The 14,892-nt window shown below is 38.4% G+C and overlaps 1 protein-coding gene across 5 annotated transcripts in view; it reads right to left on the bottom strand.

The window, feature by feature from the left end:
• Positions 1-8,574, bottom strand: part of HACL1 (2-hydroxyacyl-CoA lyase 1) — a 42,995-nt gene extending 34,421 nt beyond the window's left edge. Inside the window, exons 1-7 of one of the 5 annotated variants that reach the window (XM_007470631.1) lie at positions 8,137-8,574; positions 7,880-7,984; positions 5,637-5,677; positions 4,256-4,336; positions 3,096-3,168; positions 1,722-1,799; positions 575-669 (exon numbers count right to left, since the gene is read on the bottom strand). In XM_007470631.1, the coding sequence (XP_007470693.1) occupies positions 575-669; positions 1,722-1,799; positions 3,096-3,168; positions 4,256-4,336; positions 5,637-5,677; positions 7,880-7,984; positions 8,137-8,226 (563 nt within the window). In that variant the 5' untranslated portion in view covers positions 8,227-8,574. The remainder of the gene's footprint in view (positions 1-574; positions 670-1,721; positions 1,800-3,095; positions 3,169-4,255; positions 4,337-5,636; positions 5,678-7,879; positions 7,985-8,136) is intronic. The other 4 variants (XM_007470630.1, XM_007470633.1, XM_007470632.1 and 1 more) reach the window with 4 other exon arrangements.
• Between the last annotated feature and the right edge of the window lie 6,318 nt (positions 8,575-14,892).

The following is a 14,892-nucleotide window of genomic DNA, read 5'->3' as shown; positions in this document are numbered from 1 at the left end:
CAGGAATGCGCTAAATGGTACTCAGGGTGATGCAGTAACCCAAGTACCCATCCTTACCAGGAGTGACTTAGATACCAGTTTGGTGTACTTATTGTTCACTCAGTGTTTATTTATGGAATAAGGGAACTTGGCAAATCATAGTAACATCTGGTGTTGAAATATTTTTAAATCACAGAGACAGACTAAAATTTTTTATGCTGAGTTCTTACTAGAACTATTTGAAAATTACTATTTTTCAATAGTCACTTCATCTCTTGGTTTATACCATGAAGACTCTAAGTAACCACACTACATGAGGATTAGTTTTTTATGGTTACTGAAAGAATAATTTCAAATGAGGAGTTTGGGAAGCTTCAAGTATTTGATTTAGTAATTAAACCCCAAAATAATTCCTAAATAATGCCATTTTAATTAAGAGAATTAAGCCCTTTGGCCAGGATTCAGTTTAATTACTAAATCTTCAAAAGTTAAGACAAATTGAAGATTAACTTATAAACTGCTAGGTAAATTCTTTTTAAAAGGTAAGCATTACGGTAACACAATTAAGAAAGAACTCCAGTTAACTATTACTCACCTTATAGCGTTCACATTCACCTGGAGGTTCACAAAATCTGCAGGTATGTCAACATAGCAAGCACCTGGACGACCATAAATACTGCTTCTCACTGCCTAATTTCATTACAAATGGAAGAAAATATTTTAAAAATCTCAATCCTTATTATCACATTCCACTCAAAGATAATTTAAAATTGTGAAATGAACACTATTTTGATTTTTCTCGACATCCTTAGTTGATGCAACATCCTTAGAAGTAACCAATTTTAATTACATTGAAATGCCCTCTATTGATTCTATATATTTTAAAAGATATTTTTGTTTAAAGGAGAGAGATAAGAAAAAAATACACACTTAGGGCTTTAAAATTCATTTTCTATTACACTTTAGTCCTAGAAATTATCTACTAGGTTCTGCCTTCCAAGTCTTTACTTTATAACATTACTTTCACCTGCTTCTTAATCCTAATGATTTGGCAAAGGTTTCAGAAACTGTGATGTTGTTACATGTATCAAATGGTTTCTATAACACATGGTTTTTGAAACAGCTTAAATGTAACTTCACATATAAAACTAACTTATAATACGCTGTTTAATCAACTAAGAGATGGTCTTACATTAATACTAATATAAGTACTAATTTTCAGAAACTTAAGGTAAATTTAAGTAATAATACTTAATTTAAGTAATAAGTACTTGATTCACTCTGTTATAAAGCAGAAACTAACACACCATTGTAAAGCAATTATACCCCAATAAAGATGTTAAAAAAAATTTAAAAAAAAAGTAATAAGTACTAATTTTCAAAAATTTAAGTAATAATACTTAATAATATAAGTATTATTTTCAAAAATAATCTTGCAAAAGCATGAGAAAGGGTACCCAGGGTCTCATTACACCCTTCTTTTTATTTTTCCATAATTTAAAAAAATTTTAAAAACTAAAGTAGAGGGGAAATTTTTTCCAAAATAATTTATTTTATTGGTTTCTTTAATTAAGTTAATGACAGTGAATATTAAAATGTACATAGCTATTTATCAATATCATTGCTAACTGCCTGAATATATTCCAAATTGCTACTCATTCTATGGAGAATAAAAGTAACACAGGTAATAAGCAATTGAGAAAAATCAGCTGACTTGGAGAGCTTGTAATTAAATACTGTACCTTTTCGATAATAGAGGGAATAGCTTCTATGCTACTTGGCCGGGCAGAGAACTTGCTATATAATCTACAAGCTTCAACCTATATGTGAAAAGAAAATCACTTAAAATTCAGCTCATGTATCATATTACTCTTCTGAAAGATGACAAAATGTTAAGCCATTACTTTCTATTATGTTTAGAGGCAAGATGGAAAAAAATGCATTACCCAGATTGCTTCTTAAAAGCCTATTTAGGGGCTTCCTTGGTGGCGCAGTGGTTGAATCTGCCTGCTAATGCAGGGGACACGGGTTCAAGCCCTGGTCTGGGAGGATCCCACATGCCGCGGAGCAACTAGGCCCATGAGCCACAACTACTGAGCCTGCGCGTCTGGAGCCTGTGCTCCGTAACAAGAGAGGCCGCGATAGTGAGAGGCCCACGCACCGCGATGAAGAGTGGCCCCCGCTCACCACAACTAGAGAAAGCCCTCGCACAGTAACGAAGACCCAACACAGCCAAAAATAAATAAATTAATTAATAAACTCCTACCCCCAACATCTTCTTAAAAAAAAAAAAAGCCTATTCGAAGTACAACCAAATCTCTGCCTTGGTGTGATTCAGGAAGAAAATCAAAACAAGACACAATTTTCATTTCTTAGATTGGCAAAAATAAAGATAGGTAATACCCAGCATCTACCATAATACAGGAAAACAGGCACTCTCATAAACTCTGGTGAGAATATAAATAGGAAGGGAAGTTGACAATGTCTCCTAAAAATGTAAGTAAGTATAGCCTTGGACCCAGAAATTCTACAGCCAGGAATACACAACTTCATCTGTTATATCTCATTACAATAATACTCTATTTTTACATTTCTGCCAGTTTTCCTGTTATATATTTTGTTGTTATGCTGTTTGGCATAAATTCAGTAGTGTTAATTTTTCACTGTTTAATGTACTTTGAAGCATTGTATATTCAACAGAAACTGTTTCTCTTAATACTTTTTGATATAAAATCTACTTAACAGTTGGTAGTCTTAGTCCCACAGGTATGAGTAGGAGTTTTCCTCTCAACTTTTCTCTTCCTCAAAGTCTGATAGTTCCAAACCATTTTTATTCCTGCATTTTCTTGACTCTTTGAAGAGCTTATTTTCAGAGTTTAAATTTCTGTCAAAAAGGTGTATTTCTTGGAAGATTGCTCCTAAACAGAGCCTAAGCTTTCTTAATAACCACACTGAGAGTTTCTTGTAGTTGAGGAAAATTACCTTTAAAATATCTCAGGTACTTTTATTTTAATTGTTTATTTTGCAGACAAGAGTTTTAATTTCTTCTCCATAAATCTTAATGGAGTATACTTACGTTACTAAAATGATAGAGGGAAGATCTTAGAGTTGGGTACCTGAGGAAACTCCTGGAAGGCCCCCATTGTTTCCTGACTTCTTTCAGAGGAACCACCAATCACAATCAAGGGCCTGAAATATTAATTTTTTTAAAAGAGAATTACAAACGAGATCAACATGTAAAGTACTCAGCAAGTACCCAATAAAAAATAAACACTCAATGAATGTTAAAAAAGAGAGAAACAGAGAGAATTACATTTTCCCTTAAAAACTGCCAATTTAGAAAGATTTAGGAAACAACTTGGTGTGAGAGAACACTTCCTCAATTTTGGAAAAATCTGTAATTTGTGGTAAATATTTTTCCTCCATGCCCCTCTCTCCCCTGCCTCTTTTGGATACTGATTCTAAACCTCTGGGTGTGATGATGTAAAATGAATTGTTACGCCCTTCCTATTATTCTTGAAATTAAAAGAAGAAAAAGACTTTTGTCACACTTTCCTAAATGAGTCTATTTGGAAATGGCAGAATGAAAAAAATTTCTCAGCAATAAAATTCTTATGCTTTGGGGAGAAAAAAAAAAGATACAGCAAAGTTAAAGTTACTCAAAAATTATCAGACACTAAAGTAGATAAGAAAGAGAAAGTGTAGGAAGGACAAAAGAAAAGAAGTCAAACCCTAAAAAGTAGGAAACACATGGCAAGAGAAAAAACAATGTCCTTCCCACAGGAAATTTAAACATTTTATGAACTGATCAAAACATAGCCCCCTTTAACATGATCTTATGAGTAAAGAACCAGAGATGGGATTAAGGGCAAGAGCAACTAATCTGCTTATAAAGCCAACTCAATAAATATAAGATTTCAATTGTCCTGCTAGTTATGCAAGACAAGGTGAAAAATTAAATACATTCTTGCATATTGAACTGGAATCTTTGATAAACAGTTCTTCACTTAAAGAGACTTATACACACATTCACACACACATATATATAGATAGATATGGAATATACACATATTTATTCAAAAATATTAATAGTCTTTTTTTCTAGGTAAAAGAGCTGTTGATGTTTTTTTTCTTATTTTCTTCCTAACTCTCTTAATTTTTCACTAAGCCATTTCCTTAAGCACCTGACCCCTGGTCTTCCCACCACAGATCAGTGGTTGCTCCACTAGGTAAAATCATGCATTGAGATTTTTAAGAAAATGTTTTAAGTAATTACCAACAGTTCATGTTTGCATTTGCCATACCACCCAAAGCATGGATGAGACCTGGGCCAGAAACAACAAGGCAAACTCCTGGCCTAAAAGCAAAACAGAATTAATTTTATTAAAAGCAGGTCAAATGCAACACTTGATTCATATCACTTTAGGGTGAAATGTCACCTTCTTGAACTTCAAAGGCAGGATATATAGATCTTTACTACAATTGTAAAACGATTATTAGAATATTTTTTTAATTAGAATAAAAAAGGTTATATCAGTCTTCCTGCAAGAAATAAGGTACCTACCATCCTCACACTGTATTTCACTAACCTCTTTATACTTTGCTCCTATTATATTTGGGCTAAATCAAGTTGACTGCATACAGAAGCAAATTTTTGACTACTGAGTACATTTCTATATGGAAAAAAAGTGTTTTTAAAAATTTTCTTAACAAATATATAATGTAAATTGGTCTTTGCCAGGAAGCAATTCTGAAATGTAGCACTCTGCCCCAATTTTTTAAATTGAACTTGAATGCTTTACCCTAGATGACTTTCTAAGCTTAAAGCACTGAAAAAAAGGTATCTCCATATAATTCAACTTGCCATTTTCAACTTGTAAAGTAATTTCTTAAGAACCTCTATTTAAGACAGCCTTTAAATTGGTGCAGCCACTGTGAAAAACAGTATGGAGGTTCCTCAAAAAACTAAAAATAGAACTACCATACAATCCAGCAATTCCACTCTGGGTATTTATCAGAAGAAAACAAAAACACTAATTCCAAAAGATATATGTACCCCTATGTTCATGCAGCACTATTTACAACAGCCAAGACGTGGAAGCAACCTCAGTGCCCATCCATGGATGAATGGATAGAGAAGATGTGATTGATACACACACACACTGAAATATTACTCAGCCATAAAAAAGAATGAAATCTTGCCATCTGTGTCGACATGGATGGACTCGGAGGATATTATGCTTAGTGAAATAAGTTAGACAGAGAAAACCAAATACCATATGATTTCACTTATATGTGGACTCTTAAAAACAAAACAATGAACAGAAAATAGACTCAGAGACAGAGAAAAAACTGGTGGTTGCCAGAGGGGAGGTGTGTGGAGGAATGGATAAAATAGGTGAAGGGGATTAAGAGGTACAAACTGCCGCTATAAAATACATAAGTCATCGGGATGAAATGTACAGCATAGGAACATAGTTAATAATATTTTAACAACTTTATATGGTGATAGATGGGAAGTGGTCTTATGGTGGTGACCATTTCATAATGTATAAAAATACTGAATCACTATGTTGTACACCTAAAACTAATATACTGTGTTAATTATAACTCAGTTTAAAAAAAGAAGTTGAGATAAAACATAGACTTGAGTTTACCTGCCTGTCAGATATCCAACCGCAGAGGCAGCATAACAAGCCTACAAAGAAAAAGCACTGGGACTTAAGCATTTTGGGACTCTTATAGTATTAAGTCGTATTAAGTAATAAGTATTATTAAGTATTATACATGTATAAAGTATGTATATAATAATTCACTCTCAAGTAAGGGGGAATTGGAACATTTTTCATTCTAACAAGTAATGTTCTACCTGTAAATTTTAAATAATGGTTTAAGCATCTAATTCTAATTTTTAGTTTTTCAAGGAATTTGTCCATATCATCTAGTTTATTCATAATATCATCTTATAATTGCTTAAATGTCTGCAGGATCAATAGGAATGTCCTCTTTTTTATTCCTAACATTGATAATTTGTATTTTTTCTCTTTTATTCTTCAGCAGTCTTGCTAGGGATTTACCAAATTTATTAATCTTTTCAAAGAACCAATTTTTGGATTTGTTGATTTTTCTCTACTGTTTCTTTGTTTTCTCTTCCATTGATTTCTGCTTTTTTTAAAAAAATAAATTTATTTATTTTTGGCTGTGTTGGGTCTTCATTGCCATGCATGGGCTTTCTCTAGTTGTGGTGAGCGGGGGCTACTCTTCCTTGCAGTGCGTGGGCTTCTCATTGTCGTGGCTTCTCTTGTTGCGGAGCACGGGCTGTAGGCACACAGGCTTCAGTAGTTGTGTCACATGGGCTCAGTAGCTGTGGCTTGCGGGCTCTAGAGCTCAGGCTCAGTAGTTGTGGCACATGGGCTTACTTGCTCTGCCGCATGTGGGATCTTCCCGGGCCAGGGCTCAAACCCGTGTCCCTTGCACTGGCAGGCAGATTCTTAACCACTGTGCCACCAGGGAAGCCCAATTCCTGCTTTTGTACTTATTATTTTACTACTTTCAGTTTGGGTTTACCTCGGTTTTCTTTTTCTAGCTTCTTAATATGTAAGCTTAGAGCACTGATTTTTGATCTTCTTTACTAAGTATAGATTCATTTAAAACTATTTCCTCTAAGAACTGCTTTAGCTATAGCTTACATGTTTGAGATCTCATCTTCTCATCATCATTCAATTCAAAATGTTTTCCATTTTCCATTGTGATTTCTTCTTCACCCCACTGGTTATTTAGGGTCCATGGTGACATCCCCTTTTTCACCCCTGACACTGGTGATTTGTATTTTTTCTCTTTTATTCTTAATTAGTCTGTCGTGAAGGTTATTGATTTTATTAATCTTTTCAAATATTTACAAAGGATTCAAATGTACTGAATTTCCAAATGTTTGGGGATTTTCTATCTTTCTGTAATTGAATTCCAGTTTATTTCCATATGGTCAGGTCACATATACTGTTTGTTTCCAATCCTTGGAGATTTGTTGAAATTTCCTTCATGGCCTTCATATGGTTAGTTTTTATTTTTAAACTGCACTTCAGCTCATTATAGGAAGACAGGGAAGGTGCTAAATTAAATACAAGATAATCTGGAAAAATGCTAAATGCCCTTTAGGAAGAAATGAGACTGGGTTGGCAAAATGTCCTAACTTCCTTTCTTGTGCTTCCAAATAAGCCTCCGAGAAGGGTGGCAAGGTAATGAGGTGGAATGAGCACTGGACTGGGGCTTAGGACACCTCTGGAGTCCAACCACAGCTTTACCATTTGTGATACCTGTCACTTTGCAGAGCCACCTACTATACAACATGAGACTTGGCCTTCACCCATTCACCTTGCAGGTACTACCGGACCTCCTATCAAGCGCAGGCTCTACCTACGCACTGGGGATACAGATGTGTCAAGAAAAAATAATATCCGTGACCCCCTGAAGCTCAGAGCCTACTAGGGAAGTCAGACCGGACAAATAATACACAGACACATAATAATAGTTAGTTACAGAGTGAAGGTCAGGGGACAGGATTCAGACCAGGTAAATGTCCCTTCCAATTCTGACACTCTAGACTGGGCAGAGTACAATACTGTATAGTGTAAGAGCATGGACTCCAGACCCAGAATACCTAAGTTCAAATCCTGGCTCTGCCAATACCAGCTGCCTCCTTGAGCAAGTTTCTTAACCCCTCTGGGTCTCACTTTTCTCATTTGTAACTAGGATTAACAATGGTTCTTGCCTCCTAGGATTGTTGTGATTGATACGTGTAAAGTATTAGAGGAGAGATAAGCGGCGACTGTCCGCAGTGAAAATTTGCCATTATTATTACTCATCCCCAATCATGCATTCGGCTCTCCGAGTCCATACTTACCGCCTGCTCGTTCCTCATCCCGATGTATCTGATGCCCACCTCCTGGGCAGCAAGGGCGATTTCGGTCACCGGGATGCCTACGATGCCAAACATGTAATTCACATCCTGGGGGCCAAGAACAGAGGAATGAGGCCGCTAAAAGGAAAACCTCCAGCAAAGCTCCCCCCGCCCTCCCCCGCCGCTCTCCCGTTTCCAAGACAACGTCTCGGCCCCGTCGGCTGCCGTAGGAGCCTTTCAATCAGGAAGGTCCAGCACACCTGTGTTTTCAGGGCTTGGGCGACGACTTTAGCACCAGACACCAGCCTCTCGCGTCCGTCGCTGCGCTCTGCCAGGTTACTTTCCGACATCTTCCACCTGAAGTTCGAGGCCCTCTCGCAGTGGACAGGCTGACGCGAAGTCACCCAGCCAAACCAACCCCGGAGACACCAACTGTGGGGCCGCTTCTCTGAGTGAGGAGGAGGGCGACCCACCGCTTTAAATGGCGGAGAGGAGGAGGCGGGGCTGAAACCAGCCCGCTCGCGGTGAGGTGAGATGTAAACACACTCTCTCTCCTGCCACAACCTGGCCCTTTCCCCGGGCCCTCCATTCGCGGCCGGCAGAGTGTCAGGAGGAGGCGGGACTAGCTAGAGGCGGAGGCCTGTGCCGAGCAGGTGAGAGGTCGAACCGCGGAGGCCTGTCGCCTTAGTCCACCACCCGGAGCCATTTCGAGACTGCGTAGGGCGGGTGGTACTTACGCAGAGTCCGGGCGGAAGGGGGCTAGGGGCTTGGGCAGAAGGGGACGTGGCGCACGCTCCCGGCCCCGACCCCGGCCTCGGGGCTATGGGGGCTGCGGGCTGGTTTCGCAAAGGCTGCTGGGATGCGGATGGCTGGATGCTGCTGGTTGTACGGCGAGGTCGTTTTGGGTTTGCGTTGTCATTCTTCCGCGTCCCTTAGGTTCGAGGATTTGACTTACACGCTTTTTGATTTGTACGCTCATATCTTTGTGGCTTTGCAGTCCGTGAAGATTAATACCTGTCAGTTAAATCCGTAAGCGGATGTGTACTCTACGTCGTGTCTTAGAGGAGGACACGGAATCTCCCGAGCGAGAGATAAAGTAACTTACCCAGAACCATTGGACCAGACCGTGCTTCAGACTAACAGTCTTGGGCCCTATTCACTGTTAAGCTTTGGCCACAGGAGATAAGAGGAGCCCCTTGAGCCTAGTTACTTTTGACCGTTATTTTCTCTAACCCTTGCCAATAACCCTCCACTCTTGTCTTTACAAAGTCAGGAAATGGGGGGTGGGTTGTGATTCTTAAGAGTCAGTCCCTCACCACAACCAGCTCCTGCAGCTGAGAGCCTTTTTTTAAAAAAAAAAAGTTTAAAAAAAAAAGTTTACTGATTAAAAAAAGAAAATCAGTAGTTGATTTACAATGTGTTAATTTCTTCTGTACAGCAAAGTGATTCAGTTATACATATATATGAATTCTTTTTCTTTTCCATATTCTTTTCCATTGTGGTTTATCACAGGACGAGAACCTTTTAAAACACATTTTTGAGTGAAAAAATGGCCTTACAATGTGTGATTTATGAGGCTATGGCCTCAGGGTCATTAGACCATCTGCTCAGTAGCAAACAAAATCGCCAATGGTAAGGAAGAGTGGAACTTGAAATTTTTGACGATCAGGAGTGTTTTAAAGCAAAAAGACCAGTAATATGTGGAAAGTATAAAAACAAGAAGAGAGAGGAGTGGGTCATGGGTAGTAAAATGAATGAAAAGCACTAGAAGTGAAAGGATTTCTAAAGCCAGTGGGACCTTCCAAAAAGGTTTCCCCTCGAATTTCAAGCCCTAATGCCCACCCTGGCCTCCTTGGATATGGGGACCTAGCCTAAGGTAGTCCATCTAAGAGGGAGATTTCTTTGAAGTCTAAGAGTTCATCTAGAAAATAAATGCAGATCTTGCATTGTATTCCAGAATCTATCCATATTTTAATATAAAAGTGATCTTTTTATTGAGGTAAACATACACGTAAATGTACAGATCTTAAATGAGTTTTGACAATTGTATATACCTATGTAACCACCACCCAAAATACAAATGACATTTTAAAATATTTACCTGCCAAATAAAATTGACATTCCAGAAAGATGCACAGTGCTCTTTGTGTGGCTTTGAATGGTCCTTGGTACAGTGTCTCCTGTCCCTGTTTGAGAAGCATAGACCCTATACCTCTCTACCATGTGGGATTGTTTATATCAGTACCTGTATGACAGTTTCTATCCCCAAGCATCAGAATCACTCGGAAAGCTTTTTAAACAAACAGGTGCTTGGGCACTACCCCACGTCTTCTGAATCAGCATCTTAAGACAAATTAGGCATCTGTATTTTTTTTTTAAAGCTGCTACCTAAATTTGATTTGCAGCCTGACTTGAGAACCACCAGCTCTGTACTCATGCTAGAGGCATGAGTTAATAATTAAATGTGAGCTTGCCTCTTACCAAAAACTGTTGCTTAATTTGGATTTATGGGTTCAAGGCTGGTTTGACATCAGTAGCACAGACTATGTAGATGGCAGTTAGTCAGTTCATATGGACTTGTGTTCAAAGAAGAACTGTGTTCTTCTGTCCCAAAAGAATCACTGAAAGAATCACTCAGTATAAAGTGAGAAAACTAAACTATGAATTGGAACAAATCCCCTGAATTCAGAATAACCAATTGTGCAAAGGGACAAATTCTCAACTGACTGGACTCTGCCCTTTAGCAGAGGGAGTCGGTGAGCCTGTTGAAATTTGCTTCACCTTACAGCTTTGAGTTCAGGGCCCAACATTCCATGGTTCACTTGGGTCTGATGATTCAGCAAAAGTGCTGAGAGTCTCACCCAAGATTTGCAGGCACTTGGAGCAACTGCTTTCAATCCAGCGGCAATGACAGGATTCCAGGATTCTTTTGTAACTTACCCAAGGCCTTTTGTGCAGACATTGTAAGCGTTAACCACATTCTTTATTACTTTCATTGGTGGTAGGCAAGGAATTTTGTTTGTTTTGCCTTGTTTGTTTATTTGTGGAAAGAGGTCAAAGGAGGAGTAAGTCTAGGTTTTTTTTTAACAGAAAAGGCTAAAGTAATGATTACATGCTCTCCAGAGAGCATACTGGTTACTGTATTTGTGGGCTCTGGACCTGAGATTATGAGGGAGATATTTGGTGGCTTTCTTACATCTGGGCGAAGAGAACATCCAGGCAACCAGGTCATTTCCTTAGAGTTGCAAAATAATACCTGGAGAAAATATACTTGCTAAAGATTTAAAATAGGCAGCTTCTACAGTAACTTCTTAGGCCCCAGAATTATGTTTTAATGGGTAAACTAACTGCTATGAGGACATAAGGGATTTATGTCAAATGGCATAGAAGTCATAACAGTATTTCTCCATATGCAAGTACTCCACACTCGGAGGTGGCCTGTGGCCCAGGGGTTGGTCAACCATCACATATGAAACATGGTATCAGTTTTTAAATGTTTTCTGTTTTCATTTGTTTCTTCTATTTTGCCATCAGCTTTCATTACAGCCCCTTCCTTTAGCTTTTTTTTTTTTTTAAATAAATCTATTCATTTATTTATTGGCTGTGTTGGGTCTTTGTTGCTGCCTGAGAGCTTTCTCTAGTTACGACAAGCGGGGGCTACTTTTCATTGCGGTGCGCCGGCTTCTCATTGTGGTGGCTTCTCTTGTTGCGGAGCACGGGCTTCAGTAGTTGTGGCACGCGGGCTCAGTAGTTGTGGCTCATGGGCTCTAGAGCACAGGCTCAGTAGTTGTGGCGCACGGGCTTAGTTGCTCCGTGGCATGTGGGATCTTCCCAGACCAGGGCTCGAACCCATGTCCCCTGCATTGGCAGGTAGTTTCTTAACCACTGCACCACCAGGGAAGTCCCGATATTTTTTAAATATATTTTTTATATATTTATATATACTTAAAGATGTCATTTATGACATCTTTCAGACACATGAATAAGAACAGATATTAACACACACCCATGTGTCCAGCGCTAGCTTGAGAAACACTTAACAAATAGAACGAAACCCCTATGTTTCCTTCCCCCATCACATCTCCTGCCCTGTGCCATAGAGGTAACCACTGTCTTGAATTCGGTGTTTATAATTCCCACCTGTGCATTCTTTAGGTGATTGGCATTTAGGTTGTTTTAAGCTTTTTAGTGTTATAAACAGTTTTCTTTGAATATTCTTGCATGTCTCCTTGTGCACTTGTGTGAGTTTTTATGTATATGTATCTAGCAGTGTTATCAGAGGGTAGGTTCTTATCTCATAGCAGAAAGAATTCAGAGATGAGACAGGGAGGTCAAGAAAGCAAAGTGAGGATTTATTTAAGAGAAAGTATGTTCTCAAGGGGAGAGCAGGCAGTCTCAGGTGAGTAGCTGCACTGAGTTTCTTCAGCAAGCTGGTTTGTGGGGCATAGAAATGAAGGGGTGGAATATTCACTGGGGAGGGAAGGGGTGGGTTCATATTCCCTGATTTTCCTCCCAGCTCCACCTTCCCGAGGGGAGGAGGGATTTCTGTCCTTATTTAGCCTTGATCAGAAATGTCATGACATTGGTATATGATGAATACTTATTATCTGTGGGCTAATTTTATTGTAATGAGGGCATAGTGAGTGAAATGTTACATTCAGACACTGGAGATTCCCACCTTTCCCCACCTTCCTTTGTCTCCAGGACACTTATCACCCCCCAAATGTGTAGTTTCCTGTCAGTCTGGAGGTTCCTGCTTTTCTTTGTCTGCCCAAGGACCCCCATTGTTTACAAGATGTGTGGTTTCCTGTCATTTGGCCCCTGCCCCTCCTTCTCTGCTCGTATCTAGCTAACTGCCTGCTTTAACAGGGGTGGGTCATCAATTTTACTAGATATTACCAAATTGGTCTCAAAAGTTATTGTACCAATTTATACCCCTAACTTTTGTATATAAGAACTCCCCTTTCTCTGCACCCTCAGTTGTGGAATTTAAAATGATGGTTGTGAAATGGATTTTCATTTCCATTTCTCTGACTACTAATGAAGATATCTAGGTATAGATTATATAGTTATATATTTGGATTTACCATTGGGATTTCTGCTATGAATTACCTGTTTATATCTTTTGTCCTTTATTGGATTGTTTATCTTTTTCTTATTTATCTGTACATGTTCTTTATATATTCTGGATACTTATTCTTCATCTTTTAACTTTGTTTATAGTTACTTTTGAGGTACAAAATTTTGTGTTTTTTCGGTGTGTGGTCACAACTGACAATTTTGTTTTTTGGCTGTGGCACGCAGCTTGTGGGATCTTAGTTCCCCAACCAGGAATTGAACCCACGTCCCCTGCAGTGGAAGTGTGGAGTCCTAACCACTGGACTACCAGGGAATTCCCACAACTGACAATTCTTTTCCTTTATTTTATACTCTTTGTATCTTGCTTGAAAAAACTTTCCCTAAACTGAGGTTATATGGAGTTTTTTTCTATATTTTCATTAAAAAGTTTAGTTTTTTTTAATATTTAAGCCTCTTGGTCTACCTGAAATTGATTTATATATATGATGAGAAGTAGCAATCCAGGGTTTTTTTCCATATAATATATATATCAATTAGATTTTTTTTTAAAACATCTTTATTGGGGTATAATTGCTTTACAATGATGTGTTAGTTTCTGCTTTATAACAAAGTGAATCAGTTATACATATACATATGTTCCCATATCCCTTCCCTCTTGCATCTCCTTCCCTCCCACCCTCCCTATATATATATGTCCATGTCTCTCTCTCGCCCTAACACACCTCACCCTTCCCCCTCCCCATATCCTCAAGTCTGTTCTCCAGTAGGTCTCTGTCTTTATTCCTGTTTTACCCCTAGGTTCTTCATAACATTTTTTTTTCTTAAATTCCATATATATGTGTTAGCATACGGTATTTGTCCTTCTCTTTCTGACTTACTTCACTCTGTATGACAGACTCTAGATCTATCCACCTCATTACAAATAGCTCAATTTCGTTTCTTTTTATGGCTGAGTAATATTCCATTGTATATATGTGCCACATCTTCTTTATCCATTCATCCGACGACGGGCACTTAGGTTGTTTCCATCTCCGGGCTATTGTAAATAGAGCTGCAATGAACATTTTGGTACATGACTCTTTCTGAATTCTGGTTTCCTCAGGGTATATACCTAGTAGTGGGATTGCTGGGTCATATGGTAGTTCTATTTGTAGTTTTTTAAGGAACCTCCATACTGTTCTCCATAGTGGCTGAACCAATTCACATTCCCACCAGCAGTGCAAGAGTGTTCCCTTTTCTCCACACCCTCTCCAGCATTTATTGTTTCTAGATTTTTTGATGATGGCCATTCTGACTGGTGTGAGATGATATCTCATTGTAGTTTTGATTTGCATTTCTCTAATGATTAATGATGTTGAGCATTCTTTCATGTGTTTGTTGGCAGTCTGTATATCTTCTTTGGAGAAATGTCTATTTAGGTCTTCTGCCCATTTTTGGATTGGGTTGTTTATTTTTTTGTTATTGAGCTGCATGAGCTGCTTGTAAATTTTGGAGATTAATCCTTTGTCAGTTGCTTCATTTGCAAATATTTTCTCCCATTCTGAGGGTTGTCTTTTGGTCTTGTTTATGGTTTCCTTTGCTGTGCAAAAGCTTTGAAGTTTCATTAGGTCCCATTTGTTTATTTTTGTTTTTATTTCCATTTCTCTAGGAGGTGGGTCAAAAAGGATCTTGCTGTGATTTATGTCATAGAGTGTTCTGCCTATGTTTTCCTCTAAGACTTTGATAGTTTCTGGCCTTACATTTAGGTCTTTAATCCATTTTGAGCTTATTTTTGTGTATGGTGTTAGGGAGTGATCTAATCTCATACTTTTACATGTACCTGTCCAGTTTTCACAGCACCACTTATTGAAGAGACTGTCTTTTCTCCATTGTATATCCTTGCCTCTTTTGTCATAGATTAGTTGACTATATGTGCGTGGGTTTATCTCTGGGCTTTC

This window comes from Lipotes vexillifer, unplaced genomic scaffold (assembly GCF_000442215.2).
Source record: "Lipotes vexillifer unplaced genomic scaffold, Lipotes_vexillifer_v1.1 scaffold418, whole genome shotgun sequence".
In the NCBI taxonomy this organism is placed as follows: domain Eukaryota; kingdom Metazoa; phylum Chordata; class Mammalia; order Artiodactyla; family Lipotidae; genus Lipotes; species Lipotes vexillifer.
This window is presented reverse-complemented; position numbering and strand designations above follow the sequence as displayed.